Below are 20,365 nucleotides of genomic sequence, written 5' to 3'. Positions count from 1 at the left end.
CATAAATGGGTATGCACAAATGGAAGGATACTATACACATTATTTGGCATCTTGCTTTTTTTAACTTAATTTATCTTGGAAATTGATTTTTAGCATTTTTTATGGCTGTATAGATTCCCTGGTATGGATATATTATTACTTATATAACTATTCCCTTGTAGATTGTTTTCAGTCTCTTATTACAAACAATGTTGCAATGAGTAACCTTGTAGAAAATGTCATTTTGAATTTGTGACAGTATAAAATTTGTATGCAAGATTTTTTAAAACATGAAAGTGATAAGCACATAAAATTAAAGAATAAAAGGCATAAAATAATAATTATTATCCCATTAAACTCTTAGGAGACTTGGGAGAATCTGATTTTGGTTTAATTTTGATTCTTATTACACTTTCCTACTTTAATAAGTAAATATTTAACAATTCAAGACTTTTACTGCTTTAAGGTTAGTGCCAAAGGACATACTTCCTGTATAAAGCAGTTGCAGGTTTCTCAGTTGATAACTTGCAACGAGTAAATATCAGAATGCACTCTTCTTGGCATCTGTTAATGTGCTTAAGGCCTACTGAGAAGATTTGATGAGCTATATCCTTAATGATTAAACCAGAGAATTAGAGTCCAAGAGAACTTCTGGATTCTAGTTTAGAAGCAAGCCATACTTCTAAAGGAGTATTAGTCATACTCCTTTATGGTATGTGAATTACACAAGGAGTGTAATTCCTTGTGTATTACTCGAGGAGTATGACTAATACTTGGGTAAGATTTGTTAAGAGTTTATATACCACATCTTTTTATTTTTGGCCATCTCTGACCCCTGGTAGTGATTGTTGGTAAAACCCTCTGAAGAACTTGTCTTGTTGGGAGGTGGGGATGGAATGGGAAAGAGATAGCAGAGGAGAGGGAACCTAAGGACAATGCATCTCGTTTTAGCTCATCTTGGTTCAGGACCCTAACGGGTACAATAGGCATGGCAGCGTGATGGCACATTTACCCACCCTAAAAGTCAAATGCTGGAACAAAAAATCCAGTTACTTGAGGGTTCTGGTTCCTTGGGTCCTTGTTAATCAAGACTTTAGTCTCAATATTCTCAACTCAATGTAGTCTCAATGATTCTCAACTAGAATCATTACAAATTTTGAGACTGGTAGATTTGTACAAATATTAAAGGAAAAATTTAAACATTTTTCTTATTCATCTAATATAAAAACAAATATTATTCTGATATGCTTCTTTACAGTTTTCTTTCTTGTCTTCATGAATTTAGTTGTATTAGGTTGATTTTCAGCTTTTAAACTTTTTAAAAAAGATTTCTTTTATCAAAAATACAGTTAGCATACAATATTATATTAGTTTCAGGTGTACACAGTAGTTGTTCCACATTTATATACCTAAAGAAGTGATCACCGTGATAAATCCAGCAAACATGTGACACTGTACCACGCTATCACAATCAGCTTTTAAACTTTTTTCTGTGCTTAATAGTTCAGCTATTTTTAGAGATCAAGTAACAGTTCTAAGAATATTAAGTGTAATAGTTCCCTGTTCAAAATGCTCTAAAACCAAACACAATTAGAGCAGGAAACTGAGGAAGAAGAAGACCATGAAGTAAAAGGCATATACCTTTGTTCCCGCATCAAATTCTTCCATGGATTCTATCAATTTTCCCGGTTCCAGCTCACCTAACGGAAAGGGGTAATCGGTTCCCAGAATGACTTTATCCTGAAAAAAGGAAAGGAAATATATTTTTATAATTTTATAGAACATCAAAGAACCTCCTGTAAACTTAATTATATTTAATTATTACAAGCATTCCTATTGTAAAATATCAAATTTCTTCCTGATTAATGGGAACAAACTGTTCTAAAATTTTAAAGATTTGATGGATTTAAAATTTATTCTGACATTTTCTCCAGCAGATGTCACTGTTAGGTCTGTTAAAGTTGCAAATCAACCCCCACCCTCCCTTCTTTTTTTCCTCAATAACTGAAATAAAGAATACTCAAATATAAAAAGCAGGCATTTATTTAATAAAACATGCTGATGTCTTCAGATGAAATTAAGGATTCTGTATTTCTTAGAATGATACATTGCAATTGATCCCACAATTTTTGAAAACATGCTGGAGTTCAAAAAGGAAAAAACAACTGGGTGAAAAGAAAAAAAAACCAGAAACAAAACAAAACCAAACAAACAAAAAACCAACCCCCAAACAATTTCTATCTCTATAAACTGGATTGGTTTCTGTTTTTTTGTATGATGTAGCTTCAAATTTCCATTTGACACTGTATGTTAAAGCACACAGGCTTGTCCATCTACAAATATCTAAAGCAGTATGTCAGGCAATGTGCTGGAATCTAGATTATCCTGGTCAACAAAAGAGAAATGGTCCCTATCTTCAGAGAACTCATACTCTAGTAAGAAAGGGTGACATTAGATCAATAATGGCAGTCTATTAAAGTAAAATAAAAACACATCTTCAACCAGAAATTTTGCTTCTAGAAACATGTCCCTTTCATAGGCAGTAACAGACATATATACAAGGAAATTAAACATTATTTGTAGCAGCAGAACACTAGTAACTAAATTATAGCATGTCCAAAAATAAAAAGGACTGAGGAATACTTACATATGTTGAAGCAGAAACAATTGCCACGTTATATTGTAAAAGAGGAATGATCTTGGAGTTATAAGGGGGGGGGGGGGAATCCAGGACAGTGTACCTGCTATTGCTCATATTTGTGTTTTTAGCAAGGGACCTATAGATATATGAATACATGTTTGTATGATACAGTTTATTTCAGGAAAGCTACCCAAGAAACAAGTAACATTAGCTGCCTTCAGGAAAGAACAGTAGGATTTAGGGATGAAGGAGATCCCCCTTCTTTTTTTGATATGTAATTCACATACCATAAAAATTCACCTTTCAAAAGTGTACAATTGAATGGGCTTTAGTATATTCATGAATTTGTGTAACCATCCCCATTATCTAATTCCAGAACATTTTTGTCACCTCCAAAGTAAACCTCATACCCATTAGCAGGCACTCCTTCCAGTCCCTCGGAAAACAGTAATTTACCCTCTGTGTCTATGCAATTGCCTATTGTGGGCATTTCATATAAATAAAATCATGCAACATGTCACCTTCTTTCATTTAGTGTAGTGATTTCAATGTTCATTCATTTTGTAGCCTGAAAATCAGTTATCTTTTTCGGCTGAATAATACTCCATTGTGTAGATATACCACATTTTGTTTATTCACTCAGATGATGGACATTTGGGTTGTCTCTCCTTCTTGGCTATTATGATAACGCTGCTCTAAACATTTGTGTACAAGCTCTTGTGTGAATATGTGTTTTCATTTCTCCTACTTATATATCTGGGAATGGAATTGCTGCATCATATGGTAAGTCCATGTTTGACATTTTGAGAAACTATTTTTCACAGTGGCTGCAGCATTCTACATCCCCACCAGCTATGTATGAGGGTTCTAATTTCTCCAAATCTTTACCAACACTTATTATTGTCCATCTTTTTTTGTTATACCCATCTAGTGTATGTAAAGTGGTATCTTGCTGTGGTTTTTATTTGTATTTCTCTAGGGACTAATTATGTTGAACACTTGTTCATATGCTCATTGGCTATTTGTCTGTGTTGGAAGAAATATCTATTCAGATCCCTTGTGTCTATGCAAGCCTATTTGTTTTCTTTTTATTGTTTAGTTGTAAGAGTTTATGTTTCCTGAATAGTAGAGACTTATCAATATATGATTTACGAATACTTTTTTCATTTTGTGGGTTGTCTTTTCACTGTATTGGTGGTGTCCTTTGATGGATAGATTTTAAAAATATTGATCAAGGGCTGTTTAATATTTGATCAGGGCTGTTTTTTTCTTTGGTTGCTTGTGCTGTTGGTATTATACATATTTAAGAAATTATTGCCAAATCCAAGGTCACAAAGATTTACAATTATGTTTTTTTCTAAGAGTTTCTATTTAGTTCTTCCATTTTGGTCTTTGATCCATATTGAGCTATTAATTTTTGTGTATGGTGTAAAGAAGGGGTCAACTTAATTTTTTTTGCATGTGGATATCCAGTTGTCCCACTACAGTATGTTGAAAAGACTATTTTTTGCACATTGAATTGTATTGACACTTTTGTTATAAATCAGTTGACCTTTATATCTGTCCTTATGCCAGTAGCACATAGTTTTGATTACTGTATCTATGTAGAAAGTTTTAAAATTGGGAATTTGAGTCCTCCAATTTTGTTATTGTTTCTTAAGATTGTTTTGGCTATTTTACGTCCCTTGCATTTCCATATTAATTTTAGGATCAGCTTGTCAATTCCTGCAAAAAAAAAAAGGCACCTGGATTTTCTATAGGGATTGCATTGAATCTGTAAATCACTTTAGGGAGTGTTGCCATTTAATAATATTGTTTTCCAACCAGTGGGATGTCTTCATTTATTTAGGTCTCTTTACTTTTCTTCAACAGCATTTTATAGTTTAGTGTCCAAGTCTTGTACTTCTTCAGTTGAATTTATCCTCAGTATTTTCTTCTTTTTGATGCTATTGTAAATGAAATTATTTCCTCAAATTCATTGCTAGTACATATAAGTACAGTTAATTTTTCTATATTAATATTTATACATACAAATATTTTGTATTTATAAAATTTATATTTTATTCTGTACCCTACACCCTTGCTGAATCAGTTTGTTAGCCCTAATAGTTTATTGGTGGATTCCTTAGGATGTTTTATATTCAAGGTCATGTTATCTGCAAATAATTTTGCTTCTTCCTTTCTAATCTGTAAACCTTTTATTTAGTTTTCTTGCCTAATTGCCCTAAAATCTCCAGTACAATTCTGAATTGAAGGGGTGAGGGCAGAACCTTTCAGTCTTTCACCATTAAGTATGATACCGTTATTCTGAGTACTTTCTTATTCTCATGCACAGGAAGTTGTTCTAGCTCATTCTGTACTTTCTCTGTCCTGAAATCAGCCTTTTCTCTGAGTGGCCCAGCTTCCTTATAGTGGAAAATGGTATCTAAAACCAAGATCTGGGCACTAGATGGGATAATTATTGCCGATGTAGAACTCTGTGTGTGTGTACGTGCGTGTACACACAGACACTTCTGTATTTCTATACCTATTTATCTATATTTGTAACTACCATCTTTAACAGGGAGACCCCTGCATTTTACTAAATTTATTTACTCATTTTGCTCAAGCCTAGCATGCACTGCTGTCATCATCCAACCTCTTTTATTCCCTTCTTGGGAAAAGGTAAAAGTCTTAGGATTGTGGGTTCTGGGTGACCTCTGAAGCATTACAGCGAACTGAGGTTTTTGGCACCACTCACTGCGCCTTACAAACCAAACCCTCACACATCAGGGGTATCACTGCATAAATTACATAAGTGCCTAATTACTAGGCTGTACACCTGAAACTAATATAAAATAATATTGAATGTCCACTATAAATGAAAAATAATAATTAAAAAAAATCCAACCTCAAATTAAGTTTGGCATATGGTGTGAAGTAGAGTCAAGATTGATTATTTAACCTGTATGGATAGCTACTTGTTTCAGCATATAAACGCTTTTCTCTCTCCATTTAATTGCTTTTGCACCTTTGTCAAAAATTAATTGACCAAGTAAGAGTGAGTGTATTTCTGTACTTTCCAGTCGATTCCATCCTCTGCTGATACCACATTGTGTTGACTGCTGCAGCTTTATAGCAGCTCTTGAAGTCAGATAGTACAAATCTCCAACTTTCTTTTTCTTTTTCAAAATTATTTTGGCTCTCTGGTCCTTTGCGTATCTCTATAAATTTTAGCCACAATTTGGATTATGTTGACTCCATTGATTAACTTGGAGAGAATCGACATCTTAACAACATGGAGTTTTTTGATCCATAAACGTGGATATGTCTGGGCCTGGATCTCATGGGTCACTAAGCCCTTTGATTATACCTCTGTATCATTTCTTGCATCCATCACTTACTCGCCACTTCCCCAGCTCCTCCCCTGACTTGGGGCCCCTACCGTCTCTTAGCTCAGCCCCGTGTGACCTTTGTATCCCCGAAGCACCCTGTATACAGTTTTATTCATAGCACTTCTTACATTGCTATGAGATGGTTTCTTATAATAATAATAGTAATACTATCTAACATTTATTAATTGCTTACTACATGCAGGAAGCTATTCTAAGCCATTTTCATTCATTGACTCATTTAATGCTCACAACCTTCCTATGAGATGGGTTCTATTATTATTCCTACTCAACAGATGAAGAAACAGAAATGATAACTAACTTGCCTAGAGTCGCACAGCTAGTATGTGGTGGAGCCAGGTTTGTGTCTCCATCTCATCCACTCAGCTAAGAACTGGGACCAAAACCATGTCTCCAGCTCTGAGCCAAAAGTCAGGTGTAGAGTGGAATTAAACTGGGCCATTATTGTAGTTTTCTAACTGATGTCCCTGATTTCGGTCTCATGCATTTTAACCAATACCTAACACTGGAGAGAATGCTGTTTTAAAAATATGAATCCGATCATGCCACATCCCTGCTTAAAATCCTTCAATAATTTCCCGTTGTCTAGAAGGTAAAGCCCAAATTCCTTAGCATGGTACCAGTCGTCCCCAATAAATGTGAGAAAGAAAGTGGTCCCAAACCTGAGCTAGGGCAGAACTTTGTAGTCTGATGTGACTAGCTGCTTTTCCTGTAGAATAATTAACATTCTTGATAAAATAAAATACGGAAACAATTTTTTATTGAATTTATATGAGCTTAAGAACCCTCTCTAGGAAAGGCATTCAATTGACTACTAGTCCTGGAACTAGTCTAAGACCTTTACTAAACATGTAAAGAGACTAATTGTCAACTCCTACTACTGCTCCTACTTCTTCTCTTCTTCCTCCTTCCTCCCCCTCCTTCGTCTTTCCAGCCTGACAATACCCATTTCCCCTATAACATGTCTCTGCCAAGATAGAATATTTGAATTTGACTTTTCAGAAAGCCTCTTCTTTTGAAACAAGTTGGAAATAAAACTCTGCCATATGCTTATCATCAATTTTAGAGTTGCTTTAACAAATGTGTATGTTGAAGGAATGTATGAATGTATGAAAGAGGGAAGTCTGATTCGTACTAGGCTTGACATATTAAATGTATTTTAAATACGCTAAATTCGAACTGTGTTCAGGATAAGTGACACTTTGATTTCTACACACAAAAAAAGATTTTCCTAGGTTTTATGATAAAGTTTAAAGGATGATAAAGTTTAAAGCATGATAAAGTTTAGAGGAAGGCTGTGACAGACTGACAACTATGTCTAGATTCCTGTACTCACTACTGTATAAAACTGAGCAACTCTACCTGCTGACGGAGACCCTAAAGAACCAAAGTTCCGTCTCCTCGCTTCTGTGCCAACGGCTGATCTCCTTCTGAACTGCCTGCTTGGTGGGCACTGGAGGTTCGTTTGTCAGTATTTCTACTCGTCTTGCCAAAGCTGTTTACAATTCCAAAACACAACTTATTTTTTTTTCGTGATGGTTAGATGCTTCAAAGTAGGTGGCAATGTCTTGACCGTATGTGTGTTAGGGCCCAAGGGCCTCTTCCGTCCTTGTCAAAGGGAGTGCTAACCTTCTCCCCTCTCATACAACACAACATAATTTGTTCAAGTCCCATGCTTATATTACATTCCTCAGCTACGTTAATATGACATTGAAATCTAGAAATTAATTTTTCCCTCTAGTCTGGAATTCTCCCATTACCAGGATTATGGCCTTCTAGGATATAAATACATTTTAAGTAGCAGGGGAGGGTCTGTTCTGTTTTAATGTGGAAAAAGCAAATGGTTTTAAGAAAGAAATGAAAACCACTCAGCAATTCATCCTTCCTGGTTAAGATACTTCCTTGCTCCCCTTCCTAACTTGATTTTGGATGCCTATTGCAGAACACCAAACTCATGGTTTGATAGTATTTCATTATTATTTGTAGCTGTTCACAACTCTTCGCTATAGGAGGTTAATTATCCTCTTGCAATCATCTGGTTTGTGAATTTTTCATACCCCTATCTATCTGTACAACTTTTATTGATACCCACTGGTAAACTTTTGACCATTTTTTAACTTGTTAGTAATTTCATAAGGGAGAGGGGACTAGGCATAAAAGAACTGGAAGTGAAGTCTTGTTAATTGCTTTTCTTGTTCAGAGGGAGAAGGGACAGTAGCAGGGAAAAGGTGGGGAGAAGAGATTCCTCAAGAGTACTTTCGTCCTGTTGGATGAAGGTTGCATACTCCATTGCTTAATACTAGTCTCTACTTGATTGGTGCTTAATAAATACTTAAGTTTAAAATACATTTTTGTGTTGCTATTTCTATTACCTGTTATCTCGTAACTGCAAGTTGATTATGTTTTCAATGGATTACGTGCATAATTCTGGTTAATGAGGCATAGGGTATGGCCCTGGATGACTGTTGCCTATTTCCCACTGATCCAAGCTCCCTGTGATACCTGACTCTTGTGACAGCTCAGATTCCCAAGTAACATACCTGATCCTGGCCTCCCAAAAGCTGAAACTCTCTTCTATGCTCTGTGATCGAGGAGTGTGTTCCCTTGGGATTGACAGTGATCTTGAATCGGTGCTAATGCCACTCTTGACAACGTCTGCATTTTAGTGGGACCTTTCCAACAACTCTGTTAAATCCAAAGGAATAATTCTAACGGTGGGCATTTTGGATACCATGCCTGCCTCTTTTGGGGTCCTGAAATTATACCTTCTAGACAGACACTGGCTTTTTTTATTAGGCGGTAAAGCCGTGGATAATCCTGATTGATTTCTCAGCACCAACACTCTGCCCCAACACAGCTTTCCCTTCCCAAAGCCAGCAGCACACATTCCCTAGGAGGCCAAAGACTTACTGAGCTGATAATAATCGTGATTAATATTCCTGCCAGGGAAGAGAAATAAACTGCATACCTGCTGGGAAGCATTAACTCTTTCATGTTTTCAGGGAATGCTGCAAACACTGAAAGATGTGGCTTACTAAATAAATTGAAACGCTGGAAAAGAATTCATTTGTCTTCTCAAAAAGGAGCAATTAACTATCTTCTCATTAGCCTATTTCATCAGTAGCATTTGCAGAAAATGCAATGTAACTGTTATAACATAACTTACTATAAAATTCTAGTATACCAAGGATTCAGTTCCTTCACTGACACATACTTTCCCAGAGAAAGAGCCCGATTTAACTCAATCAGTGCAAGTAAGATTAGCCTTATATCCACAAGATCATTGTACAACCCAATCAAAGAAACATTAACTTAACACCTACTGTCTGTAAAGCACTGGATGATATAAACCACTGACATTTGCGTAGTCCTTTGGCATAGTATTGTATTATATTAGCTCCTCATATCTAGCCTCGCCACTTTACAATTGAGGAAACAGACTGAGAAGATAAGTGACTTGCTACTGAAGGTCACCCCGCTAACAAGTGGTAGAGCTGGGACTTGAACTTTCTTTCATTTATCACAACTTCTTGAGAAGGTATTAAGTTATACTCTTATTCTCGAGAAGCTTCTGGACATCAGAAAGGGTTCCACTCTATTGAGGATAGTAGTGCACAAGAAAACATCATTTAACTGGAATATAGGTTGAGGTTTTTACAGATAGAACTATTAAAATACATTGAAATTTCAAGTCAGGTGGAAATATTTCTAATACATATGGTATGGTCTACTACCTACAGTTACCCCGGATAATAAAGTCTTTCTTTGATGATGAAGGACCTTTTCATTGCTTCTACATCATCTAACCTTTTAGAACACCCGAATAGAGCAGTCCTGAATGTTAAAGAAGGCGTGGGAAAGGGATGAAGAAGCTTTGGCCTTTGGGTCTGACTGGTCTCTAACTTAGGTTCATCTTCTAACCCATGGATCAAATTCCCAAGACAAGATAACATTTATGAGGTGTGATTAAAAAATACAGTGAATGTTTAAATTTTTAAAAATATATTACAGTAAAAGACATTGCCATTAATCCCCCTCAAAAGACTACCCCCCCCCCCGCTTCAAACACACTTATCCCATCATTCTTGCCACTTTCTGAAGCAGTTCTGGAAGTCCTCTTTCGTGAGAGTCTTCAGTTGCGCTGTTGTGGCTGCCTCGATGTCCTGAATCAGTATAAAACGTTTTTCTTTCCTGGTCATTTTGACTTTGGGGAAGAGCCAGAAGTCACATGGTGCCAGATCCAGTGAATAAGATGGATGAGGACACACCATAATGTTTTTATTTGACAGAAATTGCTGTATCAGAAGCAATGTGCGACATGGAGCCTTTCTGTTGTGATCACAAAATACAGAGAATCCTGCTGCCAAGTGCCATCCGATGGAAAGGCAGGGATTTTTAATATGGGAAAGGGCACATGAACCTTAGTAACAGTTGTGTGACAACTTTCAACTTACAGTAGTACCTCGGTTTTCCAACGTCTCTGTTGACGAACATTTTGGTTTATGAACACTGTAAACCCGGAAGTAAATGCTTCGGTTTTTGAACATGACTCAGAAGTCGAACATGTCACGCGGCTTCCACTGAGTGCTAGATCCTGAGGCCTAGTTGTTGGCTGTTTTCGAACGTTTCAGAACTCGTGGATTATGTTCGAAAACCGAGGTACCACTGTATTTGGTGCAGTCACTCAAGTATGAGCTACGCTTGAGAGAAGGTGTGCCATAAATCATCCTCCATCATGACAACGCTCCGTGTCACACATCGCTTCTTCGTATGGCAATTTCTGTCAAATAGAAACATTACTGTATGTCCTCATCCACCTTATTCATTGGATCTGGCACCATGTGACTCCTGGCTCTTCCCCACAGTCAAAATGACCGTATAATTACCAGAAGGTAATGGTTTTGAATCGATGCAGGACATTGAAGCAGCCACAAAAATGCAACTAAAGACACTCATGAAAGAGGACTTCCAGAATTGCTTCAGAAAGTGGCAAGAAGGATGCGAGTAATGTGTTTGAAGCGAGGGGGAGTATTTGAAGGGGATTAATGGCAATGTGTCTTTTACTGTAATGAATTATTTAAATTTAAATATTTACCATATTGTTTGATCACACCTCATATATGCCTACTGTAAAAATTTGAGGCATAAAATGTCTAAAATGACATTGTTACTTCTAAAAATGAACCATTTCTTTTATTGTGAGATATACTTTCTATTTTGCAGAACAGGAATTTCTGGTTTCTCTTTAAAAGTGAAGAGAACATATGAATAGATATTTTGGTTGGAGTGGTTGAAAGTCTAACTTGCAGAGAGAGGCCTCTTCACTTAAAAAAAAATGAAGTGAAATTCACATAACATAAAATTAACCATTTTAAAGTCTACACTTTGGTGGCATTTAGTATATTCACAGTGTTGTGCAACTATCACCTCTCTCTTGTTCGACAACATTTTCACACCCCCAAGGAAGGCGTTGTGCATATTAAGCAGCCACTACCCATTGCCTCCTCCCCCTGCCCACTTGCCCCATCCCACCCCCACCCCCTGGCAGCCACTATTCTGCTTTCTATCTCTGTGGGTTTTCCTATACTGGACATTTCATATAAATAGAATCATATAATATGTGACCCGTGTGTCTGACTTTTTTCTCTTAGCATGTTTTCAAAGTCCATTCAGTTATAGCATGTATCAGTATTTCATTTCTTTTAATGGCTGAATATGATATTCCTTTGTACGGATATACCACATTTTGCTTATTCATTCATCTGCTGGTGGACATTTGGGTTGTTTCTCCTTTAGGTTATTGCAAATAATGCTGTTATGAACACTTGTGTACAAGCATTTGTTTGAATACTTGTTTTCAATTCTTTTGGGTATATACCTAGGAATGGCGTTGTTGGGCATATGCTAATTCTATGGTTAACTTTTTGTAGATCTGCCAAACTGTTTTCCATAGTGGCTGCACTATTTGGTATTCCAAACAGCAATATACAAGAATTCCAATTTATTCACATCCTCTTCCACATTTTCCTTTTTTTCCTTATAGTCATCCTAGTGAGTGTGAATTAGCATCCCACTGTAGTTTTGATTTGTATTTAACTAATGACCAGTGATGCTGAGCATCTTTTCATGTGTTCATTGACCATTTTTCTATCTTTCTTGGAGAAATGTTTATTCAGATCCTTTGCCTAATTTAATAGGGTTGTATGTGTTTTTATTATTGAAGTGTAAGAATTCTTTGTATGTTTGAATACAGGTTCCTTATTAGATACTTGTCCCTTTAGTGAATTTTTCATTAAAGTTGTTGTACTTTTCAGCTCCAGAATTTCTATTTGGTTCCTTTTTTATAATTTCTAAATATTTAGACAGTGTCTTTTTGTTCAGTAATCATTCTCCTGTTTTTCTTCAGTTCTTAGCCTATGATTTTCTTTATCTCTTTGAGCATATTTAAAACTGTTGACTAAAGTCTTTAATAAGTCCAGTGTTTCTCCAGTGACAATTTCTGTTGATTTGGTTTTTTTTTTCATGAGAATGAGCTATACTTTCTTGTTCCTTTGCATGCCTGTTAGTTTTTTTGTTAAAAACTAGACATTTTGAGTACCACATTATAATGTGGTAACTTTGACAATCGATGTTTCCTTCTCCTCGGCTTCTGTTGTTGTTCCTTGCTGTACTTTGTAGTTGTTTATGTAGTGACTTTTCTAAAGTAGTTTTAAAAGACTTATTCTTTGTTGTATGTGGTCTCTGAAGTCTCTGTTCCTTAAGCTTGGGGTCAGCTTAAGATTTCCTTAAATGCTTAAAGCAAAAAGAGAACAGAAAGAAAAAAAAAGAAAGAAAGGACAAAAACCTCTCCTAGTCTTTGCAGATTGGCTGTGTGATGGTCATTTCTTCAGCATTCAGCCAGGCCATTTACACCTGTGCCTTAGTGTTCGCGTCCTGTGATGTCGAGCCTACAGATCAGCTAGAGAGTAAAGCTTAGGGTCCTACCATGTCTTTTCTGAGCATGTGTCCTGCCTTGGGCGTGTGTGTGACTTTCTAGATTCGTCCCTCTTTTTACCTCTCTTTCCTTCTTCACTTTTGATTGAATCTCCATAGAGGATCCAAGCCTCATTTTACATCATTGCTTCAGACAGAGACACATTTTTTTGTTGTGAAGTTTAATTTCGATAGTAATTTTTCCTTTATCTCAATTTTTCATGATTTTATAATTCTGAAGTTGCTAAAATTTCAAGGTGGTTGAAAAATCTTGCAAATTGATACTGTCACAGTGGTTTTCACTGTAGTTTCATTCTTCAAAGTTTGTATGTATCTTTACCAAATGCTTTTATTGAGCACTTACTATAAAACTTGAATTGTGCTGTATACTTTATGTGGTTATCTTATTTCACCCTGTCAAAAACTCCAAGAATTAGGTATTATTATTATCTCTATTTTTATTGGTAAGGAAACTAAGGCTTATCGAGATCAAATAATTTACTCAACATCTATCCCTGATAGCTATGACTAGTAATACAGCATTAAAATTCTAAGCATCATTCGCTATTTGCTTCAGAAGAATGGAATTTCAGAACTTTTTTTTTCACACCTTCATCTTCATTCCTATTTTTATTTCTGCACTTAATCGTAATATCATTTTACACCACATTTCTCAGGCATGCAGAAACAAATCAACAAACTAACTGAAACCAGTGGAAAGTACAAACTACAAACAAAGACTAGCAGCGGTAATGAATTCAATTTGGAATAGACATTTGAATGATATATAAAAAGAGTCCTGTATTTCCTCCATTTCCAGAAGAAAATTCTAATGATACTTGGTTGAAGATGAAGCCTGGATATTTAGAAACTTGGGAAACAGACATTGTCATTAAGAAAGGTTATTTATTATAATGCTTATATACTTTTAAAAACAATTTCAATGCCTAAAATCGTGCTTCTAATAATGACAAGGCACTAGGTCAAAGATACGTTTAAACAAAATTGTTTTATGAAATATAAATATGGAAAATTAATATTTATAAGTAAGAAGTTATGTGATTTTAAATGGTCTAGTTGAATTAATAAATTTTAGAAGTAGAAAAAATAAAACTAAGACTCTAAGATGTGTATATCATCTCTCTTGCTTCCACCTTCAACCAAAGCCAGAGTATTAGAAAATTCTTTAGCTTCTGAAAATTCAGCCTGACCCACTTCTATTGCTATAATTTCTGCTGACCCGTAATTGCCTATAACTTTGAAAATGACTTCAGGGAGCTGCAAGTTGGGCCACAGGGAGATGCAATACAAGTAAGATAAATTTTTTAGAGAAAGGGAGGAACGTTCAAGACTGACATTAATAAATGTACCCAAATTGGACTTTTAACTGTTCATGATGACATAAGGAACTTGCCATAACATGTAAATCAGTGCACTACTCTCTTTATCAAGAAAGTCTTGCCATTAAAACAAAAGTCGGTTAAACTAAACGTTATGTTTAGTGACTTGATTTACATTCTGGCACAAGTTCCTTCTTTCATCGTGGACTGGTAAGAAACTCTTTGTGGACTGGTATTAGTCTGAGGATCACAATTTGAAACTCCCCACAAGGAGAAGGATAACAGGATAAAAGAAGCAACCAGAAAATTTCAGAAACTGGAAAGCAGATGAACAATAATAACTGAATTTTGAAGACTGAAAAAGCGAAATTCTTAGTCAGTGTAAGATAAGCCAAAAAGTAGCCTGACTTATATTACCAAGTCCCCTGAATATCTGTAATTAATAACATCAGGTGCCTCTGGAAGTAAAGACAAAGATGGGACTAAAGAAGGATTCATTTTAAGCCTGTTTAAGAAGCAGTTAGACTCTAAACACCAGATTCTGCTTAGCCCAGTGTCTGCTTTTCTCTCACCCAGGCAAAAGGTTAGTCATCTAGTCTCAAAAGAGAGTGAAAGAGAGGGTCTCAGCTGGGGAGATACCAGGCACAGTTAAGAGTGGTGACTGTTCTGAAAGTAGGAGGGTTAAATGAAAGTTTACTTATTAAAAATAGAGACTCCCAGCCTTTTTGCCCTACTCAGTTCCCAGAATACTGGCAACCAGACCTTTACTATTCAGATAAGCAATTGGAAAGCTTCTCTGGGAAACTGAAATATGAAAAAGGAAAGATCAAGTTTTTAGAGTGTCCAAAAACAAGGTTCATTTGGGTTACTCTGTAGAGAAGCCCACACTTGATTGGCCCCACCTACATGTGGAGACTTCCAATCATCTTTCTAGTGACTGCTCTGAAATATGAGTCGACAGCAAAGAATTACATACATTTGAGGAAAGCATTTAATATAAAAGACTGAGACATTTTTAAAAAGAGAAAACAGGCAAGGAGGAGGATTTGCAGGGAGAAGTAAATTTCCCCAAATTACTAGTATATTCAGAGAGATAAGAAAAGATATTGCATCCACCCAAGAAGAACAGGATGTTTAAAAAAAAGTTTAGAGAACAAGAACAATAACAACAGCTCTTGGAAAGTAAACAAGCAAAAAGTCCAATTAAATAGAAGGCTTTATCAAGAAAGTTCAAGAACTCTCCCAGAAAGTAAAGCAAAAGCGCAAAGAAGTGGGGGGGTGTACGACAGAAAATAAAAAAGATGTTCAACTTAGAATAATAGAAACTCCAGAAAGAGAAAGCAGAGGGAAGGAAGTCATTAAAGATAAATTAAAAAAATTTAAATGAAAGGTCTCACCAAGTGGCTAGCATAATGGGTGAAAATAGACACATATTGTGAGACTTTAAGATCTTAGTCTTTGAGATTGGGGTGGGGGTGGGGCAAAGGGAGAGAAGCATGTTTTAAATAAAGATTCAAAGATTAGAATGGCATTACTCAACCGCAATTCTAGAAGGTAGAATCCAATGGGAAAATGTCTTTAAAATTAGGAGGGAAAACAGTTTCCAAGCTAGAATTATATACCTAGCCAGGCAGCTCATTGTAAAGAAAGAATAAAGACATTTATAGATAGCCAAGGTTTAAAAAATTTCATCTCCCATACTCCCTTTCTCAGAAAGTTATTGGTGGATGTTCTTCACCAAAAAATTGGAAAATTGTAAGACTCAGGAAACAGGGAATTGAGAGAGAGGGAGAGAGAGAGAGAGCGCGAGAGAGAGAATGTAAGGGGAGATTTCAAGATAACAGCTGTGCAGCAGGTTTAAATAGCAACCCAATCCAGCTTGGAGCAAGTCAGAAGACTCCTGAAGGTATCTCTTCAAGAAGATAGAATTAATAGACTGCTGTACCCAATATGTATGAATGTACTGAGAGGAGACTCACAAATTCGTGGAGAGTTTGGGGTTAAGTTAATGTAAGTAGTATGCAAAAAAATATTAAAGAGTGAAAGAACAAAAGAATGAAAGATAGATAGATAGATAGATAGATAGATAGATAGATAGATACTGAATAGATACCTTTCTATCTTAAGATAGAAAGATAGATAGATATTGGAGCACTGTAGTCATCTCATTGAATCTTATGAGAAAACCTGAACAGAATTACCCAACCACGGAGTTCCTGACCCAATGGAAATGAATGAGATAATAAATGTTCATTGTTTTAAACCACTAAGTTTTAGGTTAATTTATTTGCAGCAATAAATAAATAATACAGATTTTGGTACTTGGAAGTGCAGTGTTGCCATATCGGAAACATGAAAATGTGCAAGTGAATTTGGAACTGATTAGTGGGAGGAAGTGGGAAAGACTTTGAGAATAGTGAAAGACTAAAGATCCTTGTAAAGCCTGTTATTAGAAGCCTGATGGCCTGTGAGAAGCCTATATCAGTGAGGACTTTAGGGAGAATAAAGAAAATGTTATTGGAAACTAGACAAAAGGACATCTTTGCTATGTAGTGGCAAAATTTTAGCAACACTGTCACCTACAGTAACATGAAAAGTAGAAAATATATTTAATGAACTGGGTGATATATAAGGAAATTTACAGACAGAGTATTGAAAGTGCTGCCTGGCTGCTTCTTGCTGCTCATAGTAAAAGGTAAGGGGAGCGCATTAAATGAAGGACTGTTAGATATAAAGGAGCCAGGAATTATTGGGTTTGAAAATTTCTAACAGCAAATGATGTTAAAATTAGAGCTGGATTTCTGGCAAAGATTAAATCCAGGGCAAAGTTAGAAAACAGATAGTCTGAAAATGAAGTCAAGATGTGATTATAACCTTTGTTAAAACTTCAAAAGATTTAAGGCAGTGCATCAGAGAACCATTCTGTCAAACAGCATGGGCTTCTAGGTAGCTTAAGAATGTTGTCTCTCAGCAGCCTTCAAAGAAACCCAAGGTAGAGAATGGCTTTCTCAGTTTTGTGGGTAAAACTCTTGCCTAATGGTGTGAAACCTAATAAGATTTGTGAGAGACCCAGCAAGATTTTAAGAAATTTGTATTAGCAGAAACACCACCAGTTTGGATTGAAAAGAACATATAGAGCAAAATGAGAAGAAACCTTTGGGTCCCAAAACTTGTATGGTCATGAAGCAGTCCATAAACACTATTCAGCCACAAACATAGGCAACCTTTCATGGAAAAAGAGGGATGACTCAGCGGGTAGAACCATGAGCTGTGGAGAATTATTCCTGTGCTTTGAGTTCTAATCAAGGAACTGCCAACATGTGCCCAGTGGGTATCAGATTTGCTAGTGACTCCTCTGAACCTCTTGTTTTCACCCTTTCAGAATGGAGAGTCTATAGTAACTATTCTTTGCGTGTGTCACCATTTTATATGAGTGTGTGGTGGGCAAAGAACTTGTCTCTTTAGTTCACAGGTCTTCAGATTCAGAGAGACTGTGCATGAGGAGCATTATCCACAAGTTAATTTAAGTGATGAGATCCTAGTCTTTATTTAAGCTGATGCTATAAATGGATGAGACTTTTGGGGTGGTCATAGGAGGGGTGAGGATATTTTGCATTTAGGAGGAATAGAAATCATTTGTGGGCAGAATGTGAAAATGTGGTTGTTTGAAAATATTGTCTTTAAATTCTTTGACACTCTTCCCTTCAAAAGGTAGAGCCTGATTCTACTCCTCTTGAACATGGGCTGGATAGTGACTTGCTTCTAATGAATAGAATGAGGCAGAAGTGATACTACATGACTTTTGAGGCCAGGTCATAAAAAGGATAGCTTCTGCTCGGTGTGCACTTGATCTCTCTCTCTCTCTCTCTCTCTCTCTCTCTCTCTCTCTCTCTCTCCCTCCCTCCCTCCCTCCATCCCATCCCTGCCTCTCTCAGATCACTCATTCTTGGGGGAAGCCAGCGGCCATGTTGTGAGAACTCTCAAGCAGCTCTGTGGAGATTAGAGAGTCCCAGCTGGGGAGAAACTGAGGACTTCTGCCAAAACCCAGCACCAGTGTGCCAGTCATGAATAAGAGCCACCTTGGAAATAAATCCTTCAGCTCCAGTCAAGCCTTCAGGTGACAGCAGCCCTGACTGACAGCTTGCCTGGAGCCTCACGAGAGATCCTGAGACAGCTAAGCTGTTCCTAAATTCCTAACACAGAGACGCTATAAGAAATAATAAGTGTTCACTGTAATTTTAAGCCACTGAGTTGATGCAAGTACTAAATCAATAGATTACTAGTGGATCTAGCCAAAATTATGATATAATCATAATGGGAGGGTGACTGACCTCTCAAAAATCTATCCACCTAAATATGTAATTCTCTATGATCATATTATTATAGGAAGGCAATAAAGTTTTCCTTTTTTCATATTTTTCATAGTGATAGACTCATAACGTATAACTAGCATTCTTTGTAGCTGTCTTTAAAAATGAGTAGACATAGCTGAAAAGCAAAGAATTTTAGAGATGGAAGGAAGCTAAGAGATCACATAATTTAAGTTCTCTGTTGAGCACAGTGCTTTAGAAATGGTAGGTGCTCAACAAATGGTTTTGATTTATATATATGACATACGTCTATTTATTCCTTCAACATTATTTAAAATTTTGGTTTATCAAAGTAATTCCCATACACAGTTAATTAAATATTACTAATATATTTCTAATCAAAAGCAGTCCTGTGCCCACTCTCCCCACTCTTGTCCCCCAAGGCAGCCACCTTTGCTTTTTTAACCTGCGTCTTCTGATAATTCTCTTCATAGTTCCAGATAACCAGCACATACTGTTGTTTCTTGATTTATTAGCTTTGGAGAGTATTTACTGACTTTCCATTATGATCATTGAGAATTTCTTTCTTACCCCAACTTCTCTCCTCCATTTTCCCACTAGAATTACAATCTTCAGTTGAGCCAGTACTTAGTATTTACACTATTATGCCTATAAATATTGTTCATTGGTGATTCAGCAATGTACAATGATTATCTGCCCTCATGTTTGTTTTCTTGGAGTTAATTATTTCCTTTTCTTTCATTTGCTTAATTTTCTGTGCATGTACTGCTTGTTTGTTCCTAATGCACCAACAGATCTGTTGAATGCCTGGCAATCATTGTTTCTGTTGCTCAAACATCAAATATTCCATCAGTTTTAGTTTTCCTGTCCTTGGAGACCTCCCTCCACAGCATTCTGTCCTCTTGCTCTAATTTGGACGGTTGCTCTCTCGCCTGGCTGCCATGCTAGGACTTTCCTTAGCCATTCTGATTTAGGGTTTGTTTTTGAGAGAATTTGCTAATGTGGACATAACTAGAATGAGGAAGTTCATATTTTAAAGGGAATCCTAAATTATTCATATATACTGCTTATATATCCTAGATTCGCCAGCCTGTGATGTCACACATAAAATGAGGTCCAATTTGCTTTGGATGCCCAAATTAAAATGGCTCAAGTCTTCATAGTTTGAATATAAGATCTCAGCACCACCAACTTTGCAAAGTGCCCTCTGAGTTTCCCTGAGGGTCCCTAAAAGGGGTGTGTACATACATTCTGCTTCTGCTCTGACCCCCTGGCTGGAGTGGATTGCCCTGAATACTGTCTGAAGGTGTTGATAATATTCCTCACTGCTGATGGTATCCCTGACAAGGTCGGTGTTGTATTTGCCAGGTGTTTTTTCCTGATTTTGTCATTTCCAAGAAAATCAGGGGGTACTAGGCTTGAAGGGAGGTAATAAGAACGACCCTTTCCCCAATTTCGTGCCACTTTCCCACTCCCCCTCTTCCATTGCTCAAAGTCCAGAGCTCACAGTCTCTTTCAGCTTCTCCTCTGTGTAGTTTCCTCCTTATAGACCTGCCCATGGTCCCTTTGTCTAAACTAGAAATAATTTGCAGTTACAACCAGCTGCTAAACCCCGATTTTGGCAGGAACAACACAAAAGCTTGAAGACTTGGAAGCATATCTCAGCCACATAACTTATTACCAAACCAGAGTGTTTAACATTTATGTTCT

The 20,365-nt window shown here is 36.6% G+C and overlaps 1 protein-coding gene and 1 pseudogene across 2 annotated transcripts in view; both read right to left on the bottom strand.

Moving 5' to 3' along the window:
• ACMSD (aminocarboxymuconate semialdehyde decarboxylase) overlaps positions 1 to 20,365 on the bottom strand; it is a 52,261-nt gene that overhangs the window by 2,238 nt on the left and 29,658 nt on the right. For both annotated transcript variants that reach the window (XM_019731143.2, XM_019731142.2), the window contains one exon: positions 1,621 to 1,719. In XM_019731143.2, coding sequence (XP_019586702.2) covers positions 1,621 to 1,719 — 99 coding nt within the window. The remainder of the gene's footprint in view (positions 1 to 1,620; positions 1,720 to 20,365) is intronic.
• On the bottom strand, positions 7,548 to 7,663 carry LOC141568116 (U6atac minor spliceosomal RNA; annotated as a pseudogene).

The sequence above is a fragment of the Rhinolophus sinicus genome, linkage group LG01 (assembly GCF_036562045.2).
Source record: "Rhinolophus sinicus isolate RSC01 linkage group LG01, ASM3656204v1, whole genome shotgun sequence".
NCBI lineage: Eukaryota > Metazoa > Chordata > Mammalia > Chiroptera > Rhinolophidae > Rhinolophus > Rhinolophus sinicus.
The sequence above is the reverse complement of the archived record's forward strand: the minus strand, read 5'-3'. Positions and strand labels throughout refer to the sequence as shown.